Raw genomic sequence first — 24693 nt, 5'->3', positions numbered from 1 at the left:
CAGCCTGATTTGCTGCTGAGAACAGACAACCTTTCTGCCCTGGGACATCAATGTTTTATAGTGACTCATCGATTTCAGAGAGTAAAACTTGCACAGACATACCGGGCGAGCCATTCAGGTCCCCTAAAGACACAAATTCACCCTGGAGACACTTGCTCTGCTCATACACAAACAGGCCATTTAATGTTTTATGTAAACTTAAAAGAAGTTCCTCTCAGAGTGTGATTCTGTGGGGCAGCTGTGGCTCTAAAGGTGAAGAGAGATGAGCAGTAGCTTTAGGATTGATAGTGTGGTCTCAAATGTCTCCTTCTTACATGTTTAAGGGTCTTTTAGTGAAAAGAAAAACATTTGTTCTCATTGGTTGGACGTGGCCATGCTGCTTTTTTGTGAAAGTTGACCTGAAAAAATTTCTTACTAGCTAAATTACCTTTCATTACGTGTTCCTCATTCAAATGCAGTATGTCTGTCCAGACATATAACTTGTCACATTATATCACATGTATTACTGAAGGAATAGTATGGCTTATTTGATTTAAGTGCGTGGCATATAATTCATTTGCATGTGTGATACTTCATTGTTTTGTGAATGCGCCAGATCAAAAGAATCCTGCAAGCACTCCGAAGCACCACATGGTGATTTTGGGCTTCTACACTTAACAATCTGCAACCACCACAAAGCATTATAGTACAAATCTGACCAAAAGTTTGCCCATTTGTTCTTGGACCAGGAGTTATTTTTCATTTGGATTATTTTTCAAGTGGATTTTGAAGTAACAGATGTGCATACTTAGGTTGAAATCCAAGCTTATTGTAACCTTGAAATTAACCAAAAAAATAAATCCTTTTTTTATATAACAAATACATAAATCATCTGAGTCTTTTGTCATGATGCCCACACAATCTGTCCTTGCATTAACAACCCATCACTTAATGTATTTGCATGTTTAATTACCTTTTATAGCTTTGATTGCTTGATTTCATACGTTTCCTTTTTATTGGCAAACAGAGACTCTTTCCTTTGTTTGCTCCCTCTCTTCCATATTTTAAATGGTGTCCCCCCTCCCAACCAATGATAATTGATGTATTTCCCATGAAGGAATGGTAATTAAGATAATGAGATTTTCAGAACCAAGTGTAGCATGCCAAAATGAAGCGGGAGAGGGGGCACGTTTCATATCTTTTTTTTATTTTAGCTTTCTAAATTTTCCCTCTTTTGTCTTACCAGCATTACCTCTCTGTCTACAGTCCTTACCACATCTGCTTTCCCTTTTGTCTCCCATACACAGCTCGTCCTCATTTGTTTGCCCAGTGTATAATTAGCTATAGGATCACCCATTGTGTAATTATGTATAGCAGTTTGATATGTAATTAAAACTGTATCAGTATCCAGTGTAATTTGTGCTGTGTGATTACCTATTAACAGTGCAAACAGTCGTGCCTAAAAGCCCGTGACCGCCCCTCTCACAGATGTCAATGTGCTTTTCTGTCAGTATTTACGTATCAGCAGGTGTTATAGCTGAGCCAAAAATAAATACAAAATCAGAACAAAATAGAGTCGATGTTTACATTTTGGTCTGTGTATCGTCACGAGTAGTTCTTTCAGTAACTGCCGAACATGTTAACACAAAGCTTTACTTCAGTACGTCAGTCTTGCCCAACAATTTAGTCAATGCAGCAACATTATGTTGCTCCCAAAAACAGAAAAGGGTTTTCAAACAGCTTGCTGGAAACCTCATCATAAGACTAAAAAAAAGAAGTCAAGTGTGCACACTCTAAGGAAACATCTTAATGAATACACATCACTGCAGCTTTACAAATTCACAGCAAAATAATTAGGAATGCCTGAAAAGCTGCTGGTAGTTGGAGGTATTATGTTGATTTTTTTTTTCATCTGATTTAGAAAATGAAGAATTCTCTTTAGTTCATTTGATTGTACAAAATATGCTTGATTTGGCTCTGCATCTGTGTGCAGAGTTGTTTAATATGTTCAAACATTGTGTTTTTATGTCCGACTTGCAAAATGTAATACATGAATAAATACAATTAGATCACCACACATGAAGATTTACAATATAGACCAATCAGCCACAATATTAAAACAACATACCTATCAGTGAGGATGTCCTGTGGGACACAATCCAGTTTAGCCCAGAGATGCTTAATCAAGTTGGCGTCTCGAGGCTTTTGAGGTCAGGTCATCATCTTAGGCTCTTTGTCATGTTCCTTGCACAATTCCTAAGCAATTTCTTTTACTGTGGGCATGGTGTTTTGCTGTTTGAGTCCACTGCACTCAGAATATAACACTGTCCTTAAGTGTGCTTGGTCTGTGATGGCATATACTTAAGTGGTACATGTCAGAAAAATCTCCACATCAATATCAAGACCGAAGGTTTCCCAAAGAACATGGAGTTGCAACGAGGAGAACAATGTTATCAGTTTCACCTGTCAGTTTTAATGTTGTGGCCGATCATGTATATCAAACCTTTTTATTCCAGATAACCACATTTTTATCATTAGCATCAGGAATAATATAAACCCAGTAGAGCTCTGCACTCATCTCACTGCAGAAAAAGAAATGTTAGAGTCTGGGATGATATCAAACATGTCATGCTTGCTAGCAGAGAAACGTGGGTTATAATGCGCTTAATATGCCACTGTTTTTTTCTCATGATGTAATGGCACAGCAACAACTAAATGTGTCAGAGTTGTGACTGGATTACCAACCACACAGAACTTTCATTTGTCAAAATTAGGATGGAAAGAATGGGTTCAAGACTTGAGAGTGTCCTTAAAGGGGAGCACAAACAGAAAGGTAGTTACACACCTGCTAAAGAATTGTTATATGTAAGTTTAAAAGTGGCTGGTCACAGATTAGCATTTGCTGTGGCCTTAATGCAAGAATTTTCTGCACATTCCAAGTAAATTACGTTTAACATAAGGTGTGACTCAATACATAATTTATGATTTGACTCACACTACATGCATTAAATAAAGCAGAATGGTGGCTTGGCATATTGTGTAAAATGGTAGAGTCCAAGTATCACACATCCAGGATTCACAAAAGGTGGAAACTCCAGGTTTAGGAATGTGACCATATTTAATTACAGTAAACTAGCAAGTCTCAAACACTGAAAAATATATTGTTACCTAATCCTAAATAGTAACACCTACTGTGCCATAAACTTGGAGATTTGTGAACTTCCTAACCTGTCTTCCTTCTCTCCCTGAGCCCGGCTCTGCCGGAGGTTTCTTCCTGTTAAAAGGGAGTTTTTCCTTCCCACTGTCACCAAAGTGCTTGCTCATAGGGGGTCATATGATTGTTGGGTTTTCTCTGTATGTATTATTGTAGGGTCGACCTTACCTTGAGGCGCTGAGGTGATGTATAAATAAAATTGAATTGACTTGAACTTTACAAAAAGGATAGAGTAGCATAGAAGAATGCATATGAAGGTAAATGTGTATTATCCCATACTGGAGGAGTAAGCTTCAAGGTAACTATAACTATAATGAAAAATTCCCTTCATTGTGCAATTGCCAATGACCTTTAAAGTTGTGAATTTAAACATTTTTTTTAACCCAGTACAAAAAATCAAACTGTGTTTACTGGGCATCTCTCGGCATAATGACAATGGACATTTACATTTATAGGCATTTCTTTATGAAAAAGCAAAAATGTTTTGTTTTGTTAATGTTTGTTTTGTTTTTGTTTTTTAGCTTTCCCCACTCCTTCATTGTGACACTTTAAAAAAACACTAAAGAGAAACAAGAAGACACAAATGAGACAAAGTGACACATGTTCTGACATACCCAAGAAAAAGGCCTTACACAGTACAAAGTATATACAATATAAAATATTGTAAGAGAAGAGTGTTCTTGGTGTGCTGCTTTATCACCTGTGCTTCCACTGTAACATGGACATCACTGAGCCAAGCTGTGAAGAACTGTGATTCCAGTGTTGAATACAGCCTTTTCTATTTTATGTTCTTAAGAAAAATTGGTCATTCCTGCATTTTCCTTACAGATCTAGTCTTTTGAAGCAAACAAGCTACACTGCTATGCCTGTGTGAAGTTGCGTATCAGAGTTTGCGATGCAGCTATTGATGCTAACTGGACTTTTTGACATCTGTGTTTACTTACTTTGATCTTAGGCAGGTTAGCACATAGCTGCTTCGGTAGAGGTCAAAGAGTAGCCATTTACCTGTCATATTAAATATTCATTTTAGGTCACACCAATGAACACATTATTCTGTGGAGGTGGTCAAGGTACCTATATATCCCTTCTTGAGTTCCAGGGTTGTATTGAGGCACAAACATATATAGCTGAACGATTGTAGTTTCTTCATTTTAATAATATCTGGGCAGTTGATCAACCAACTGTCAGTCTATCCTGAACAAATTAATCATTGGATTGTGGTTTTTCTGATATCTATCTATCATGGATACAGATTAAATTGTGAAATGTTCTAGGCTACGTAGTCATTAAATAAAGAACCTTGAACCTTGAATGGAGGTTAATATAGAAAATGGGATGGGCATGTATTTAATAAAAATATATAGTAAGTATTTAAAAAATAAATGAATAAAAAAACCAGATGATAAATCTCTGTAATGGCATGGCATACAACTAAATTTAAAAAAAGCTCATTCAGAAGTACCAAAGAGTGGATTCTGTTCATCTGGACGTTGCGTTTATAGTGTTTGTCCCACTGAAAACTACAGAAGTAGTTCATTAAAAAGGTGTTTGTCTGTATTTCTGCTTTATCCAAAAATAAATAGTCCCTTTTTTTTCCTTTTCAGCTCCTTTGACGGACAAGCCACCAAAGATCCTCTTCCCCTCGGAAAACAAGATTAGCAATATGGAGCTTCAGCTAGGTAAGACCTTTGTGGGATTTCTTTCCTCTGCACTCAGTGTTATCTGTGTCATTTTTAAATGAAAGTAAATGGATAACTGTACCAATCCTGCCCAGCACACCTACAGGCACTGATCGCAGATTGATGATGGTTCTTTCACTTGCTGAGAAAACAGCAAAACAGGAAAAAAAACTGTAAAAGTGTCTGCCATATATGCAAATAGTCGCCACTAATGTCCCTTAGGCTGTTTTGTCAACAATGGAGAGCCCATATGCTGCCAGAGATCCATACACTGGCTTGCCGCATGGAGACGCAGCCACTTTCTGTTGCCGTTGTTTGTCTTCTTTGACGTGGGGTCACGATGGACCAAGCGTGTGCGCGTATGTGCATGAGGGAGTATGGTTTGGTTTGTTTGTTTGTTTGTTTGTTTCTGCAGCAGCATATTGCTTGATTTCTGGGCACAGTCCGTTGTCCACATGGTGCTTGCCGCTCTATGAATGGCTAATGTGTCTGTCATGCTGAAGCCGGTCAGACAAGACGGAGGGGTCTGAAAAGCAGAAAAGGATTGGAAGAGCATTTGACAGAAAGACAGGGTGAGGACAAAGACAAAAAGTTGCTATGATTCATTGAGTGCTTGCCTTTTGTCTTCCATCTGATGCTACTGGAATGCAGGTAGTTAATTTAAAATGCCTCCACGGTTGGCTGATCAAGAGTGAAAAATTGCTGCTGTTGATAAACTGACAGGCACAGCCTCACATGTCAGCCTACTCACACCCGTGCATGAACAGGTTGCACAATGTTGGCCCTTCAGCTATTTGTCTCATTTGTCTCTATCTTGATTCCAGTGAGATTGTGAGGAAAGACTTCACCCTCAAAAGTGACTCACTCATATTTATAGCCTCACGTCAGTTCCTTCTCGCATTTGCTGTGTGAGTACTGTACAGTAAGTGTGTGTGTGTGTGTGTGTGTGTGTGTGTGTGTGTGTGTGTGTGTGTGGTGTGTGTTTGTGTGTGGGTGTGTGAGAGAGAGAGACTTTGAAAGAAAATTCTTTAAAAGAAGAATGGTGTAAATTATTGGATAACAGATTGAAATATCATGATTTTAGGCTCTGCTATGCCTTAAGCTAGAAAAGATCTGGGTCCTTACTCCTATTTAATGATTCATCTCTTTGTTAATCCTTTTATGGCTGGTAAATACACGCACCCATACCTCTTGTCTGAAATGCAGTGCAACTTTAATGTCAGAGTCACACTGGAGAAAATGGTGGTTGGAGACAGTAGTGTGACCAAACTTAGTTCAATGAACATGAGATCTCGTTCCTTTTGTAATTGTTGCTTTGAAGACCAGGGTCACTGTAGTCTGCAACCACTAACAGTCAGTTACCGCCTTTTAGAGCAACTTTGTTGATGGGAAGCACTTCGAGGCAACTTGTGTTGTGATTCTGTGCTATGTAAATAAAATTGAATTGAATTGAAATACTAAAAAGCCAATACGATGAAGATGGTCTGCTTTCAGTTTGCGAATGAATGGGCTCAAGTTAGTAATTGACCCCATTCAATTGTTAGTAATTACATACAATCTGTTTGCAATGATACTGCAATTAACTGTGATCAATTGTCAAATATTGCAAATCTGTTGCTATCCCTGATATTCAGGGGGCAACACGGTGATTAGGACTGTTGCCCCACAGCAAGAAGGTCCTGAGTTCTCTAATGTCTGCACGGGTTCTCTCCAGGTTCTCCCGGTCCAAACACATGCAATTATTTGGGTTAGCTTCATTGGTCATTTGAATTTGGCTCTAGGTGTAAGGTAAATGTAAAATATCTCTGTGTAAATCCTGCAACAGTTTGGCAACCTGTCCAGAGTGCACCCTATGGCAGCCGGGATAGGCTGAAGCCCCCGGGTGACCATTGAATTGGATAATTGGAAGAAATGGATGGACTTTTAGAGCACAGCCAGAACCTCATGAACTTGAAATAACAATTCAGAATTTCCTTCGCAAACAGTGCAGGAATACAATTTAACTGCAAAGTAACAAAGGCACTCTGAAAGCTTGCTTTTATCTAGTTATTATAAATAAGCAAAAGCAAGGTTGCTCAACTAGTTGTAAACTAACTCTAATCTATCTAGATGCACAAAATAAGGGGAAATTACTTTTAATAATATGGTAACCAAAGGTTTGGCACATCTACAAATAAATGAAAGTATAAATAGGGAACACTGTGAGATATCTAAGCAAGACAGAGAAAAAAACAAAACAATTAAGTCTAGTGTCTTGCGGTAAGACCCCACAGACTCCCAGAGGAGTATCTAAAACAGAGAGACACTGATGTAAATATTTTACAGTGGCTCCATTTTGTGTGCAGAATAGTTGTCTCTCCCTCTAGACGAGAGTTTCTCTTTTATTTAGTTTTATTTATTTATTCTCTTCTTCCTTAATATTTGTTGAGCCATGCCCTAAGCAGCTTTATGGGGCATTGTGGCAGATTTATGGTAGCTAGAACGTGCACAGAAAGAGGCCGGTCTCTTATGGCAAGCGCGAAATAGAGAGGGAGAGGAAAAAAGACACAGGAGCCAGTGGAGGCCGGTGGATGGGCAGTAAAACCGGAGCTGTAAGCAGAGAGATAAATCTGCAACACTGCCGGGAAACACGGGCCAACTTTATCTCCTCTGCTGTTGCAACCAGTGCAGATCTTAGACATCCTACATCCCAGCTAGTTTTACACGGCGCACACGCACACACTGGCAGGCATAAATAAAACACATATGTTACATAAACTCTCACAGAAGACCTGCAGCAGAGATGTTCTGGAAAGTCTAAGAAGATGAATGTGAGAAACTCAGGCCTCAGAATCGTGATAGGCAAGCGGGGACTCAGAGACAAGACAGGATGGTTGAGAGGGAATACACACACGGGATTAGAAACTGTTTTCGTCCAAAGGGGGTTTTGTCAGATCCATGCCTTCCCCTTCTCTCTTTAGGTTCCCTCTTCCTGGATGTTTCTGCCACTACATCCCTTTCTGCTGATGGACCGAAATCCCACAGCTACAGATTCTGTCACTCAGGACTACATACATTAAGCCCCAATTCTACCACCAAATAGCTGTGTGTGTATGTGTGTGTGTGTGCGCGCGCGTGTGTGTGTGTTTGTGTGTGTGTGTGCGCGCGTGTGTGTGTGTTGCTCTCTTCACAAATCTCTTCTTTAGGACATCAGCAATCCTCAGGGATATGTGACTGTGCGTCTGCTGAAAGCCGGCCTGCACTGCATCAGAAACATTACTTTTGGACAACTTGACATTTTCAGTCTGTGTATAATGTTGGATTTTTACCATTAGCCACTCAGCTATTCTTTTGCCAGATTTACTACTGTCCCCCAGTGGTGAGTTGGTGAAGTCCACTCCCAGTTCTTCCAGAATTAGGAGGATGATTCATTATATTAATGGGTTTAAATCTGTGTGTAGGTGCTGGGGTTGGTGAGAGGGAAATGCACAAAATACATATACTCACAGTACAGTAATATGACACATTACACATAGCCTAGCAGAAACACACACACACAGACTCACATGCAGGATTGGTGTTGACTCCCTTGGGATGATTTGTCATGGAGTTCAGAGGGTGGGGGTTAAAGATTCAGCTCACGCTTACACAGCACTTCAGTGAGAGCATTTTTCTGTCTCCCCAGCTCTCCCTCTTCATCGCAATACATACAAACATGCACTTGCAAATATTCAAACAACCGGGCACTACTTGAGGTGGATAGGTCACACACACGCTTGCAGCGCAGACCTCTGCAACCGTGGGATAATTGTAACTGATAGAGGATTTTACTATCCCCCAAAGCCAGCAGATGGGTGCACTCTTGTGGAAAGGAATTAGAATCCATTATTTCAGAGAGCAGGAACCAACAGCAGAGGATGGGCAGCAAGAGGGAGAAGGCTCTTCTACCTACTTCATTTAAACAGAGACGAGTCTACACACACGCACGCACATCCATGCACCTGTACGTGTGCACACATTTTCTCACACTGTACACCCTCAGGGGTGTTTAGAGCTGTAATAGGCTGACACTCAAAACGCTGACGTTCCCAATTTAGCAAGTAATTCAGCAATGCAATTTTGAAAAGCTCAAAGAAAAAGCCAGCGTGGATGTTCAGCTTCTTTCATGACCTTTTGGAAACAGCTGGTTATGTTTAGTTTGAATGCACTGACTGAAAGAGATACATCATGTTTTGTTATTGTGAGCCGAGAAAGAACTGAGGGTAAATATTAATCTTGAAAACCCATGTTAGCTCGTTGTACTGCTGTTGACGTGGCCATAAAACACATGATCGGGCATTCAGCTAACTTGCACTTGTAATACTGAACTGTGATTATACAGGTCACCCTTCCAGATTCCACTAGTTCAACAAACAGCACCACTATTTATACATTTCATAGCTGCTTACCCAATTTAGGGTCATGGAGGGCTGGAGCGCATCCAAGCTGTCATGTGGCAAGAGGTGGGTATGGTTTGAACAAGGCTATTGCAGGTCTCCATCGCAGGGCCTGCATTTTAATTTATGTACCAAAAACCAAAGCACACCTGTCCACTGTAGCCCAGAGGGTGCAGTGTCTGCAGGTTTTTCCAATAATGTAATATTTTGGTCAGGCCACAAGACAATTATATTCAGTTCAGTCCATCTTTTAATGAGGTGGGCCCTAGCAGAAATAAAGTTGTGTTTTCTGGATCTCTCAAGCTTAAATGATTTGCTCATCATTCCATGTACACATTTTACACAGTATCCTTAATCTTTGGGAAGCAGGGTTGTAAAGCAAACAATGAAGTCATCAGAAATGTGACCAATTTCCAAAGGCAGTATATACTGCCAAAAAACCCCAAAGAAAATCACATATTGGGTCTTGATAGATTAAATATTCATGTTGAGATACACTTTAGAACAAAAGTATATAACAATGGATAGAGGGAAACAAAATTTATCAAACCTTTTAGGGCTAGATTGAACGCTCAAAGTTAAAATGATGTTCCGAAAAAATGTTAGTTTTTTCTTTAATGTCTTTATATATAAAACATAACATATAGCATCTTTTTCCTCCGAGTTCATGCCTTATCTCATCCGTGTTCTTGCTCACCTCTCCCTTCCGTCTATGTCTATTTCTACATCTTTTCATCCATTACATCTCTTCTGTTCTCGCGGCCTCACCTATTGACCTCTGCTTGCTTGGAGATTTGAGGATTGTACAGAACTCCACATTAGTGAGGACATTCTTAAGCTTCGACACCTAGCCTTGACAACAAACATGTCGCTTTTCCTCGGAGAGGGTGAAATTGAAGTTGACATTGCTCTGGAGAGTTACTGGAGGTCAAAGGAGATTCACTTCATTAAATTACTTTCTGTCTCTGTCTGCTTCTTTTTTGTCCGTGTCTTACAAACACACACATACACACACTTTAATTTCCGGACTTAAATGATACATCTTTGACAGTTTCCTCGCTCCCTTTTGCCTCTGTTCGTGCCACCTTTCTGATTTTCAGCTCCAGCATTCATGATCACCCGACATGTTATGTGTTTCAATTGCATCACTATAATAATGCAAAGAAGAAGTATTGAAATCTTTTAACTAATTTAAAGTAAAAAACTGAATTAAATTCTTTAATTCTATTTTAATTCTATTTTTAAGTGTAAAACATTGTTATTAAAATACATTTACATTAAGAGTAGTCTTTATAATGAACCATTTCAGAATGATGTATGTTTTATTATAATTCCTGTACCATTTGTGGGTAGATTACTTTAACTTTTTCACCTGATGAAGTAATAATTTTTTGTATTTCCCTAGAGATCAATAAAGTCGTGTCCTAATCTCATCTTATTTAGAGAAAATAATATTACATTTGGTAAAAATTGCATTTATTGTATCTAGAGTAACTATAGTTATCAAATAAATGTAGTGAAGAAAAAAAGGGGTTGCAATCCTCCTGAAATGATGTGTGAGTAGACATACAGTAGCAGCAGAAAAGCAAATGCTCGTGTAAATAGCACGTCAAAACTCTTAAGTGCAGCTTTTGAGTAAAGAAAAGGACTATGCAGCACTTTCTAAAGATGTCCATTTGGTTATGTTAATGTTTTGTGATAAATGACGTATTTATATTACAGCACAGAGATAAAAATCACACACTGAGAACCCTTAAAGGTCACCCCGCAGATATGTCATTATATTTGGTTGTAGCCCCACAGTGACCCAGTGTTAAGTAACCCATGGTGACCGGTATGGTAAGTAGTGTGTCAGCGAAACAAAGCTGAATGTTTAAGTGTGTGAACGGTCGTCATTAATCACCAAGTCTGGGGCACAGAGCAGGAGACTGCAGTATGATAAATGAACTAACTGCTTCTCTCATGCCTAACCGTAAAGGGAGAGGGAGGGAGGAAAGCAGACAAACGCGAAACTGTACAGAGACATAGCCATAAGCAGCGCCACACACTTATGCTAGAAAGTCAAACACAACACCCTACTGTGCATCATACACAGGGGTTTGTTTACTGCTGATTTTAAATTGCTCACCACGGCTGAAGTGAGGCCAAGAGACGCGAGAAAGGTGTGGACAGTCTCTTAATTCATACCCGGCTGCTGAGGTACCAGTCTCAGCAGCTAATTCAGCATGCTGAATTGGTGTGAGAAGAGGCTATCTGACCGCCTGCCTATTTAATGCAGTGTCCCCTTAATTTTGTATTCTCTTTCTATGATGGTAGAAGAGCATGAAACAGCTCTTTTAATCAATAGTTTTCTCAGGTCAGGTCCTACCTAGGCTGGCTGCAATGGAGTGTTTCATTATATAACACCATATATACCCATCCAAAATGTGCAGACTTATCTATATTCTATGAACTCCATGTATTTTCTGAAAGCGAGACTGTATATAGGGGATAGGCATATGAAGAGTGCATGGATGTGTCTTGGCAAGTGTGATTGTCTGTGTGAAAGGGACCCTTCTGCTGCACTGATCTGTGACCTCAGCAGAGCATGGTAACCTTGTGATTCATAAATCACATTTGTGTGAGCGAACACTGCCCCTCAGGTTCTCAGTCAGATCTCTACCTTGCTTGTCACAATCAGTTTCAAAACACCAACATGATGATGGTTAAAACACTCACCTCAAGGCTTCAAGTCCAACTGTTATATATAGCTTACGAGACAAAATAAAAGCAAATACAAATATGACCTCACTAGAGTCCATCTGTTATGCACTACTCAAAATATACAATATAGTAATGGTTGTGTGAACCTTAATAATAAGGCAAAATATGGCTGTGAAAAGAGTTTTGGCTCGATCGCTTAGGTGTGTTTGTCTGTGTTACTTTCTGGAGCAGAATACACAAACTAGCGTGTTATTTTCTGTTACTTTCACCATGTGCTTTCACGTCAGCTGACAGGTGACCCTCTGTTGTGGTCTTGTAAAGCGCTACTTAGAAGACGTGAGGCATTGTGACTTGACGCTTCAGTCAGCTTTAGTTTCAACTCGGCGTGCCACGTCCACCGGGTCTAGCCCTGACGAGAGCCACAGATTGCCTTCACTGCCTGCCGTGAGCTCAACTTTCTGCTTACTGTCAGTGTGCATATTCACTCAGGCAGTCAGTCATGTGTTTGTGTTTGTGCATGTGTGTCTGCTAGGACTAAAGCACAATCATTATCCAGGCAATCCCAAGCACTCGTGCTAAGTCAGTCACGAGTAAGAGTTTCTCCACATTTAAGCCCAAAGATGTCTTTAAAGAGAGACTATTTAGATAATGGTAGCTTTTACCTCATCGGGCTGCTGATGCTCAAGTTCAGTGACAGGTAATCAAAGGAAAGAAGCACCCCACTCATCCCGGCATCACTCTGTATTTGACACAACAAGGGTAGACAGGGTGAGGAGGCAGACATAATGAGACCTGTCTCCTTATTAGAGGGTCTCTTCTTTCAGAAATTGCCCTTTCATCCTCTTCCAGTCACTGCCTCCTCTATTTGGTCAAAGCACCAATGGCAAGGTCGGGGGCATGATGTAAGAGAGGAACCTGAAATACAGACTACATCAACAAAATGTGACTAAAAAAGAATTAGCCAGAAAGAAACTGATGTAGGCTAACAAGAAAGGATGGAGCAAGGATGAAGTAGTGGAGAAGAAAATAATAATGACAAGGATGGGGCGAGATAGGCGGGGGGCAGTGGGGAGGGAGCTGGCACTGGAATGACATGCATGAACAGCAAAGCGAGCAGGGGAAAAGGCGGCTTTGCCATTCACTTTGAAGCTTGCTCCACTTCTGTCTCTGTTATGTAACAGAAAAATGAAGAAAAACAAGTGCCAAAAAACTAGGCAGGGTGGTGAGAGAGGGAGGGAAAAAAAGACGAAGAAGGCAAGACAGAACTTCTAAACTTCAGCGCTCTGATGTTTCCGGCAGGCGAGTGGCTGTATTCGGACGATGGGGTTAGTCACCGTGCTGCACCAAGCCTTGGTGTTGAGTGAGGGGTAAAAGAGTTAGCAGAAAAAGAGGGAGATCAGTCGGTGGTGTGAAGAGAGACAAGAAAGGAGGCTTGAGAAGAGGCGGTCGGACAGAAAACGATAAGGAGGGAGAGGAGAGAAAGAGGAGGAGGAGGAGGTATAAACAGAAAGCAGAGGAGAAGGACCACACTGAGCGTTTCAACCCGAGAGATCTAGCTACAGTAACTCTTCTTCTTCTCTGTTTCTGTGTTACATAAGCAGATCTCTTTGGAGACCATATGAGGCACTTCACGTATGTCTGTTCTCTGTTTACTAAAGAAGACCTCTGGCTGGAGGCCACAACTTCACCCGGCAATCAGGAGCAGTTTTGCACTTTAGCTAACACCTTTTTACCAGCTCCAGTTTTGCTTTTTTATGACAATCAATCTTCATGATGTCACCATCGCCCACGGCAGTGAATGTTGCTATGGAGATCAGTAGATCTGCACTGAACTACTGCCTTAGGGAGAGCGTATGCAGGCTTACATTAGTGCATGCGTTCGTGTGTGCGCGCGCGTCTTGTGTTTGTGCATGTGTGCATCTTTCTGTCTGTGCACACACGGTTCATCTTTAATTGCCATCTGCAATCTGTATCCTGAACACAGTCAGTAATTCAAGAGGCCCAGCATGTGGTAAATAGCTGAGACTCATTTACAAGTGTGTTAATGGACTTTCTCTGTCTTTGTCTTTCGGGTGTCCCTTTCTCTTTTTCTCTCCACAGTCACACATGCAGCTCAAAATATATTACAGAGCGGCAGAACGAATGCGTTATAAAAGTGGTTTGTGTATGATTTGCATAATTTTATGAATAAACACATAGTCAGATAATTATCTTCGATTTTTTTCCATTACCATAAACACTGTCAGACTGATTGTAATTGGCTTGTTTTATTCTGTAAAATTGGCATTAACGGGTGCTAGCCGGTGCTAGTCTGGAGAGGTGGGGGAAAATTAGGGCAGAGTACAGTCAGCTAAAATTTACTGAGGCTATTCTTGCTACTGTTCAGCGAAGTGTCTAAGATGAAATTGAAGTTTGTAAATTTGAAATAAAAAAACTGACAAATCTTTTTTTAACTGTAATTTATCCATTCATGGGATGAGACTGAGCCTCATTTCCTTTAACTATTTTAGCCTGCTCTTGCCTTCTTTTCTGCACTTTCCTCCTCCCAGATTCTCTTCTTCCTGCCTTAACTGCTCCCTTCAACCTCTGAAAAGTGTTATTAGTATTAAACAATGGAAGAATAGGCATGCTAAGTAGTAGCTTTACTTTCCTTAATAACCACCCTCTATGGTAATAATTGCCCCCTTTGAAACAAAAGGAAAAATTCTTCTTGCGTTACTAGGCAGTTAGCATGCAGCTGCAACTGTTTTATGTATTTGTGGGGGTGCCTGTTTACTGTTGCATACTGTATATAGCACATCATTAAAGATATCACACTTTTTTACTCACTCTCTTTTTTGTTGTTGGCGTTGTTATCCTCTTCAGTGACAGCTAGCTTGATTTATTAGGCCAAAGAACCGAATGGAACAAAACGAAACAATCATTTGCATGTGTGTTTTGCAGTGTAATGCACTTCTGCACATGAGAAAAGTTATGAATTTTGTTATTGTGTTAAGTATATGAAAAAGAAAATTACAACATCGCAGGATGAATGGGACTTCATTTTACAAACCCCTTTTTTAACAACTGTAAAGCAGCTAGTGCTAACTTATTGAACAGAACAAGGCTAGAACTAGCAATTGACTGAAAGCAACTCGTACAAAGATAAAGTCAGGTCCCCAGGTGGAAAAACTAGGGACATTGTGTGCTCATTTCCAGGGGTAGTTTTAGGGTCTGTCGGAAACCTTGGCAAAAATTCTTCCAATTAGCATTTAGTATGTTATAAATCTGACAAAACACCAAGAACAACAGACCTGTCAAACAATGGGTGAAACATTAGTCTTCAACTGGAAAAGGCCTTGGTAATGCCTAGGCTATGCATCCTAGCTATTTTATACTAATATTAAACATGAAAGTAAAAAGAAATAACGTGGTGCTGTTGGAAGTTACTCAAGTGTCTCACGTGCACATTTAAAGCCAGACTAGCATCATTTACAGCCATAGTAAAAAGAAAATACACCCGCTTTCAATTCAAGGTTTCATAAGGTTTTAAAAATCATTTGGTCCTTTCAGGTCGTAAAATTATCTAAATACAACATCAGATGAACAACACAACATATTACAAAATTACTATAGTAGAATTTTTTTGTTTTTGCTTTTTGCTGAACACAGCAGAAGAAGCAATTTTGTCTTCAGGGTTATCTGAATACATTCCCCCCCATTTCATCTCAGAAGCACATTAGCTGTGCAACACGTGATTCAAACCAAATCAGAAATGACTTACTTTTTCATACCTATTGAAACCTCCAATTGTATCCAACTACTCTTCTACTGCATCATGGTGCTGTAGCATGGTGTTATGTAAGAAAACAGCTTTCATTGTAATAAAATATTACATTTAGTCCCATTTAGTCACCTATGAATTCCTTTCCTTTAACCCTATAAGCAGCATTTCTTTTGTACTAGTCTTAGTTGCGTAATAACCAGGCCTGACAATGAACATAATACAAGTTTCCTGGCCTGCAATTTTTCATTTTTTATTATAGCGTCAAGTTGTTTTGTTTTGTTTGTTTTTTTTACTTTAAACTTTTTTAATAGTCAAGACGTGTTGTTTAATTTCTTATAGAGTTCTTCTATCCCATGCTGCCAGCATTATATCCTATTGTTTATTGTAGAAACAGCTTGTTTTAACACTGTAACAGCTTGTTATAGTCCTACTAGATTTTTGTTGTCTGTCTGAACTGTTCTTTCTGTTATTCATGCACCTATTTACTGCGTCATTGCATAGCTTCAGCTTTTTTTCTATATGAAGTGTGGCTGGCAGTTATTATAAAGCTAACAACTTTGCACTGCTGGTTTGCTACCTGCTAATAACCTTTTTGACCTCTTCTTACTTAATTTCTTCTCCACTCAGTGGCTTTTCTAATCGCATGCGCTGCCCTATTAGAGATAACATGACCTTTTATGTGTTGGCAGTTTCCTGTGTGACCTTTAAGAATAAGGTAGACTGAGAACAGATGTGGATCGAGTGGAACGTAATGTGTAGCTAAAGTGGATTCCATCACTGATTCAGCCAAAATAGGCCATTACAACATTTTGTCCTCAACTGTAAAATGAGAAAATTAGTCACCTTTACGTACGTGCAAGTGTAGCGAAGCGTACAAGGACTTCTCTGGCCTCATCTCTTGTTCACTTTAGTTGAACAGGCCCACCTGATCAGGCCATGTTTCCCAAGTAATCTGTCACTTTCCCTGTTTTGCGGTGTTCCTCCTCATCACTTGCTTTACCCCTCATTGGTTTTGAACTCCTGTATCTGTTTTCTATCTCTGGTGCCATCACTCTTTAGTTTATCTCTTTCTTTTGTGAGTCCTGTTCTTAAAGGAAATTTGTGAATTGATTTTTTTTACCTCACTGAAATCAATCAAATCAATAGAATCGACTGTAATCTGAAACAAATGGTTGGAAATGCTCATTATTGCTCATCATTGCTCATTATTTGTAACTATGTAGTTATCTTTTGTTTGTCACCCCCCTTTTATATAATTTTCTCAAGGAGTGAGTAAATAATATTAAAAGTACTTTGGTAAGAAGCATATGTTTTTGACTTTTGGCACACATCTTTTTGCGATTATAGTTAATATTCAGCAGCTGGTTAGAAATAGCAGCGAAAAAGCTGAATTTCAATATATATGAGCACTGCATCCACACAGTGCTATCAAATGATGTCTTTCCCTCAATCAGGCTCCCTGTTTCTTTGTGAATGTGGTTGCTCAAGCATGCACTAATGTTATTTCCAGCAGAACAACAGTATTCCCTTTTGGCTTTAACTCTGTTTGGGAAACATATAACTTTTCCATTACTTAAATTCCCCATGCTCTGCAGGTAGCTTGGCTTTTCACCTGTGTGAATGAGCAGCATGCACACGCACTGGTGAACAAACAAAATACATACACGCAAGCATGTAATTGAGCAAAACTGCCGTGCATGATTGCAGAATTGTATTGTAGATTTACATTCACCCTTTTCTGTGTGTATGGAGGTCTTTTCTGAAGTTCATCCCACATATATTTTTACCTGATGGTTTGTCCCTAGTGAACAATTGTATAGGTAAAACCATAATATATTTCCAACCCTACCAGGTAGATTTTTGGACAGTGACAGAATTTACAAAATTTGTAATTTTTCCTCTGTACACCACCACAGTGGATCTTAAATCAAACAGTAAATGTGTGATTGAGGTACAGACTTTGAGCTTTAATTCAAGGGATTTAACAGAAGTACCGGATTAACTGTTGAGGAATTAAAGCCATTTTTTATACCCAGTCCCCCATTTTCAGAGGCTGAAACATAATTGGAAGTTGACTGAAAAGTAGTTCCTGTTCCCTCATTAGTCCATGGCAAATTAAGCATATGAAAGATGTGGAGCTGATTCCAAGTACTAAACTTCCATTTGGAGCTCTCAATATGAGGTCCAAAGAGATGTCAGTGCAAATGAAGAGTGCCATCATTAGGCAAAAAATACATCAATAAAATAAAAATAAACCAATCAAAGAGACTGCAGAAATTGTAGCAGTGACCAAATCTACAATCCAGTACATTTTTTTAATGCACTCACCAACAAGCTGAACAAGCAAAGAACTATATATTACAGAATTCCTTCCTTGGTTAAGAAAAATCCCTTCAAGTTAGGAACACCACTGAGGAGGCTGCTGCATCACTGTCAAAGTCTAAAAGTCAAGACATAGCTTCATGGATTAAAACACAGTGTTTACAACATGGTGCAAACCACTGGTTACGCTCAAGAAGAGGAAGGCAAGATTCAAAGACATCTCATGACAAGATGTTGTCTGTGATCTCAAATTACTTTTTACTTTTGCGTTTCTATGTCATTTACCTTCCGGCCTGTGTGTGTCTTTCATATTCAGTGTTATTGTACAGCACTTTGGTCAGCCCTGTTGTTGTTTTTAAAAGTGCGTTATAAATAAACTAGTGTGGTAGGGTCTCAGGTCCCCCTTATGTCATCCTGATGCAGGTGAGGGCCAGTTCCTCTCATATTGCATCTTGGCTTCTACTTTCTGGGCATTACTTTTTGCAGAAGAAGGAATCCACCTGGGACTGTAGCTGGCTTTGTTTTTCTTTTTAAAAAATATTCACATAAATAAGTGGTCTTGTCCTGGACTAATCAGATACAGTATTAAAAGAAAGCTTAAAATGATTCTTAAACTGGGACACAAAAGTTGTTTTACATACACTATGATAATGAATACACACAGATTTAAAAAGTAATATTGCTGGGTGCAGTTCTACAACGTATAATTTTCCCTTTAATTGTTCCAGTTTTGCCAAAGTGATGTGTTTGTCTTTCTGGGAATGATAATGACATGACTGAAAAGTACCAAGTTGGTAATGATAGAGAAGTTCCAGTCGTGCAGTGATAATCACTTCTACAGGATTAAGTCCTGACCCGCATCAGCTGAGCATATTAGCATTCTGAGAGAGCACTGCGGCAAGATTCCATACCAAGTAAATCCCTGCAGTTCATAGGATGGGAAAGAGGAAGGAAACATAGGACTGGTGGACAGGAAAGCAGCAAAACAGACTGAATATGTGTGAAAGGCTGCTTCTTTCTTGTGTCAGGATTTCCACGTTTGCTGCATGCGTGTTTTGTGGCGTGCGTTATAAGATCCTTCTCTCTGCAAGCCTGTGTTTGAAACTGCATGCTAGGAACTGATTTGCATCTTCTGCATTGAAAGAAATGTAAGTGATATTCCCTGCACCACAACTACACTGGGCGGCTGATATTAAAGTTCCACTGAACTTTATGTAATTTTATTGATTTTCTTTCTTTTTAAAGCCACTGGCATTTCAATGCAGATGGCCCTGCACTGCCCGGAGCGCGAATCACAAAAACACAAACACATAAGCAGAGGTTTTATGCTCTCCTTATTGCACACAAGAAGTGCCTCTAACCATTTCTTTTTTTTAAATCGAGTGAAGATCCTGCTTCATGGTACTTTTCACCTGTTTCTATTTTCAATGATGGTAGACTCTTTGATCTATGATATTGTCTGAAGTTTCAAACGCTAAAACGCCTCCAGTTGTCATTTGCGTGATGGAGGATTTGAAAGTGCAGCATCTTCTAGTAATTACGAAGTTTAGCGAGCAGCTTTTTAGTGGGCCTCCGTCTTGAATCTTTCACTCAGATTTACATTTGCTGTGGGTGTGAGCAAGCAGCAGATGGTTTGTTGGAAATAATGACAACATTGAACGACTGGCCCACTCAAAACTATTAAGGGCAAATTGTTTTGGTTTTTTTGTTGTTGTTTTTTTTTCCATCGAGAGTTTAATCATTTTGACCATCGCTGCAGTCAGTTCTGATAATAAAACAAAAAAATTAATGAATTGTGAAAGCGACAGATATGGCATCAAACCTACACAACCTTAGAATTGTTTGGCCTCAGTTCTAACCTTTTCTAAAAATAGTAAACATGCCGCAGCATTTCATTGTCTTTTCTTCTTCTTTTGTTTTTTTTCCTTGTGCATGTTCTAGGCCTTCATAAATGTGCAGCACCCACAGATTTCTAACATTTTCCTAACAGAGGTAATGACATTGTTTGATAGAGTGATAAGAGCTCATGCATTGGACACAAGCCAGAAGTTTGATCTAACTATGGTTCAAGCCATCTTTTAGGACTCACCTCCTGATTTGGACTAAATATAAGGGTTAATATACATCCACATTAAGGATTACAATTAATTAAAGATTTATAGATCTTTAATCAGTGGACTTCAGCAGTCAGTCTTTATATTAACAGAAGAAGAAAAGACACATTAACCATATTTTCTGTAAAGCACTGTTTCACTGAGTCACACTATGAAACGACACTGCAGACTAGAGTGTCTGCTAAGAGTAGCATCCAGAAATTAACCTGGTCCCAGTGTCTTATTTATTATTCATATTATTTCATGTGAATAGCTGGGTCGACCATGCATTTTGCAGACCAGCATCATACACAAACTTTATGTCCTGTGCTTTCTTTTTAAACATCCTTTTGACTTTCGATGTCCCATTCCCAGCTCCGCCTTAATTCCTCTTACATTTTCTTTTACTTTTTTCCCCACAGTACTACAAACAAAACTGTGTGCACTCATGAATAACGAAGGTACAACAGGTCATCCATCACGCAGATCTGCATTGCAGTGGTTGTTGCCAAACTTCTGGGGTGACTCATTTGGAATCAGAGAAACTTTGCCTTATAAATCAGCGAGTACTTACTTTATAAATGTAGGTAATTAAAGTTAAATAACTTTAAAATAAAACAACTTCCTTTTGCAATTTGAAGCAAATCACACAGTGCAAATTCTCCAAAACTATTATTCAGATTTCTACATTATAAATAGTGTTAGACAAAAAAGTTAATGAATAATGTGCTTAGTAATTCTTGCTCGACTCTATATTATTATTTTTTTAAGGGAGACAAGGTGTAGGACACAAAATATGAAATACACAATTCCTTCTCAATAAAAAGGTTGAGGTTGAATATGTCTACCTCTTAACAATATTTCCCTAATTGATGAAAAAAATATTATTCAGTTCTATTCTAGCTTACTTTACCACTATTAATTACTTCACATTATATAAATTATGTTACATACACTTGTATTGTAAGTGTATTTACTTTATTACTAAATAGTTTTCCTAGTTGTGACATTACTTGGTTTAGCAACATTCAGAGACGACAGTTTTTATGTACAGCAGAACCATAAACAGGCGTTCACGTCTTGACTGTGCTTGGATAAAATTTAGGTGAAAAAGCATTTGGGTTAATGTTGAAAAAACAACAACATGATATTGTTTGAATATTGATAATCATTCTGTTTCAAATCACTCTGGACTTTTTCTGAATAAACCAAGCCATGAGTTTTTATTAACAGTAAAGCTCACGACCTCATTTAAAATGCTCTATTCACTATAAAAAAACAAAAAAGGTATTTAAAAAAACAAATATATTTGGGGAAAAGCTTATAAAATATCCAGTAAATTAACAATTTATTGGATGTTTTAATCATATATGCTGTTTAAAATAGTTGCGTGTAAAGTTAATTTGTCAAATAAATGGTTAGCATTAGCCACCGATATCAGAACAAAGGTATCAAAAGCACCTGAGCTGCAAATTACACACACGCAGTAAGTAATAGTTGATTTGTTGCCACATGATCCCAGAACAAAAACAAATCTGTTTGCTCGTCCGCATCAGCATGGCAAAAAAATCTACCTTTTTTTGACCTGCTGTTCATGTGTTTGTTTATGACTGGCTGCCTGTTTGGAGAAAAATGGATGCTGGTTCACAGCAAAAACTTTTTGATATACAAACTATGTGTTGAATTTTTCTTTGGAAAAGCATTTATTTGGGTGTTGAATACAAAACAAATGACTTTTTTGTTTGACAGCATACAGTAAAAATGATGACAGCTTCCCAGCTTTAACGACTCTAATCCGTTAACTAGAGTCATTGCACATAAAAACAATTAAAAAGCTTAACTATATTATATTTAGTGTATTTCAGTGGGCTGTGGCACTGATTTCTCATTATTGTTAGGTCGGCTGCTTGACCTTTGTGCTGAGCATCTTCATGACAACTAAAATTCATATGTAGTTAACAAATATTTAGATCATATAACATGACTGTCCTACAGTTAAAACATCATATTCACATAGTCAGGAAACAGATGAGTATCACTATTAGATTAATAGAAAGAAAGGTGCTTTTTAAATAAAGATTTTGTTGATGTGAGCATGAATTGCACTTGCTAACTGTGGTGTAATGTTATTTAATAAAAATATAACCGGAACGTGGGTAATTTCTGATTAACAGCCCTACTTTAAGCCAGATTTTAGAAATATAGGACACGATGTTAATCTGCGTTGTCTATTTTATGCATTGTAAATTTGTATCTTTATGAAATAAACAGTTGTTCCAAGCACATGCAGAGCATGAACACATGCAATATGCTGTTTAGTTTGCTTAACCAGTTGACCTAATTTACACGCATTTATTTGCATGCGGATGAGCACTCATGCAAGCAAACAATGTTCATTTTTTGGTGATAATTGAAAGACTTTTTTTCCCCAGATTGTGGATAAGCAAAGTGCACTCTGCAGTTACTATAGAAACCAGATCCCAGTTGCATTCTTCAAAAGTATCGATCCCCAAGGACCTAAAAAGTGAAAATAGGATATCATGCAATGTGTTTAGATGCCTTCCAAACAAAGTCCTGGCAAGGACTTGTAGTTTGGATCGTCGAGAGAATAATCTGTTAGATTTCTGACAGTGAACAAGTGACATTGTTACAGTTAAAGGTTATGGTCAAATTGACAGAAACTGAAGAAGAATGACTGATGAGCCATCATGATAAGGATTTATGCAGTGCAAGTCATTTAATCTGTTTTAGAGAAAAGGAGGCACTGATTGATGCTGTGCTCACACCATCGCGTGATGGAGCATGTGTATTCTTGTAGGTAGACACACACACACACATGCAAATACACACACAAATCAAACACATCCTGCCTCTCACAGGAAATCATTGCAGTAATTAACGTCCTAGCGCGCTCCCTCATTGCGATTCTGATTGGCTGAAAGTCATCCTAAGAAGCAGCTCGGCACAGATCCCTCAGGTATTTTGCAAGAGTGAAATTATCCCAGTGCTTGCCAAGTACCATGGGACACCATCAGCCTGTGTTAGTGTGTAAACATTTCTGTTTTCCCCAGTGCCCCTGTCCCAGTGTCTCCAGCCCACACGGCACAAGTCATTTGTCAGCCTTGATTTAGATTTCTCAACACATAGGCCTCCTGCGGCCGAAGCTCAATCTGCGCTCCTACTCAAAAGCCCAAAATTTACCGGACATGGTCTTGGCGAGGCAGGGGAGGGTTGGTGTGAAGAACTGGATGATGAGTCATAAATTGAAACACAGAGAAAGAGTGGACAATAGAGAGAAGCGTGAGGTGGGGAAAAAACAAAGAAAGTGAGGAGGAGTAGTGAAGTCTGTGCGGTGGTTTTGACTCAAGTGGTACGTTGAGATTTCAGGGTTAGGCTACAAAATGAGAGGGTGAGAAAGAGTATGGAGTGCTAGAGGTGTGATAAGAGGCAGAGGTGTGGAAGTGACGAGAGGAGGGCACCGCTTTGTTATAGGAAGGAGTGTGTGTGTGTGTGCGTGAATGTATATTTGTGGATGTGTGTGGATGTGCTTTGACGGGTGCATAAAAAGAGGGCAGGTAAAGGAAAAATGGGATTTTGGTGATGCTGAGAAGATGAGTGAAAGCTTTAGAAGAAAACTCAGAGAAAGACTACAAAAGAATGACATACAGAAGGTTTATCTCTTCATGAAGTGGACATGTGGGATCTCTAGAAATGAAATAAAAGAAATAGTATTAACCTCTTTTTGTGTCAAGGCAACAAACCCTTTTTTTTTCTATAGCAACATTACAAAGCTTTGATTTCCTAACTAGCTTCAGCTCATCTGATATAGCAGCAGATGTTCTTGGGGATCATTACATTATTCTGTTTTACTGTGTTCAGCTATAATTAAAACAAAAATTTAAAATGGAAATTTGGAGCATGCATAAATACCTCCGGGTCTTTCATCTGTTATTCTTGCTATGAATGTTGATTTCATGACATTCGTGTGAATAAAAAGTGACCAAAAATAAAGTGGGTATTTTCAGAGTGGATCAGTGAAAGTACTTTTATGTTTATGGCCTGTTTCAGGTTTTGGAAATGTGTTATATTTCTTTTTGCAGGTGTATAATCTGCATGCTTTTACACAGGCTTTATACTGAAAAGTTTGAGTTCACAACGCTATACTGAAAATCATTTGCACCTGGTCATATGATTGCATCTGCAGAAAAGAGTGAACTCTCCTTACCACGGGGTCAGCACAAAGTTGCATATCTGCAACTGCTAAAAATAATTTGTCTTACTTTTATGGACTCTGAACAATGTTTCAGCCATTACAGTCACTTTCTTCTCTACCCTGCTTTTCTTTTAGGATGTGTGCGTCTTGAAAATATGCTATAATGGTGTACTTTCTTGGTTTGCTGAATAGCCTGAGAGTCCTAATAGAGTTATTTCTAACTCAGTGACCTTTTCTGTATATGTCCTGCTACCCACTGAAAAATCCACTGCTGCATTACTGTGGACTTTGGTGAAGAGGCACTTAACA

General features: G+C 38.9%; 1 protein-coding gene across 4 annotated transcripts in view; it reads left to right on the top strand.

Annotated features, from left to right (window-relative positions):
• Positions 1 to 24693, top strand: part of il1rapl1a (interleukin 1 receptor accessory protein-like 1a) — a 168637-nt gene that overhangs the window by 107966 nt on the left and 35978 nt on the right. For all 4 annotated transcript variants that reach the window (XM_063499033.1, XM_063499031.1, XM_063499032.1 and 1 more), the window contains exon 6: positions 4798 to 4872. In XM_063499033.1, coding sequence (XP_063355103.1) covers positions 4798 to 4872 — 75 coding nt within the window. The remainder of the gene's footprint in view (positions 1 to 4797; positions 4873 to 24693) is intronic.

This window comes from Pelmatolapia mariae, linkage group LG16_19 (assembly GCF_036321145.2).
Source record: "Pelmatolapia mariae isolate MD_Pm_ZW linkage group LG16_19, Pm_UMD_F_2, whole genome shotgun sequence".
Lineage (NCBI taxonomy): Eukaryota > Metazoa > Chordata > Actinopteri > Cichliformes > Cichlidae > Pelmatolapia > Pelmatolapia mariae.
This window is presented reverse-complemented; position numbering and strand designations above follow the sequence as displayed.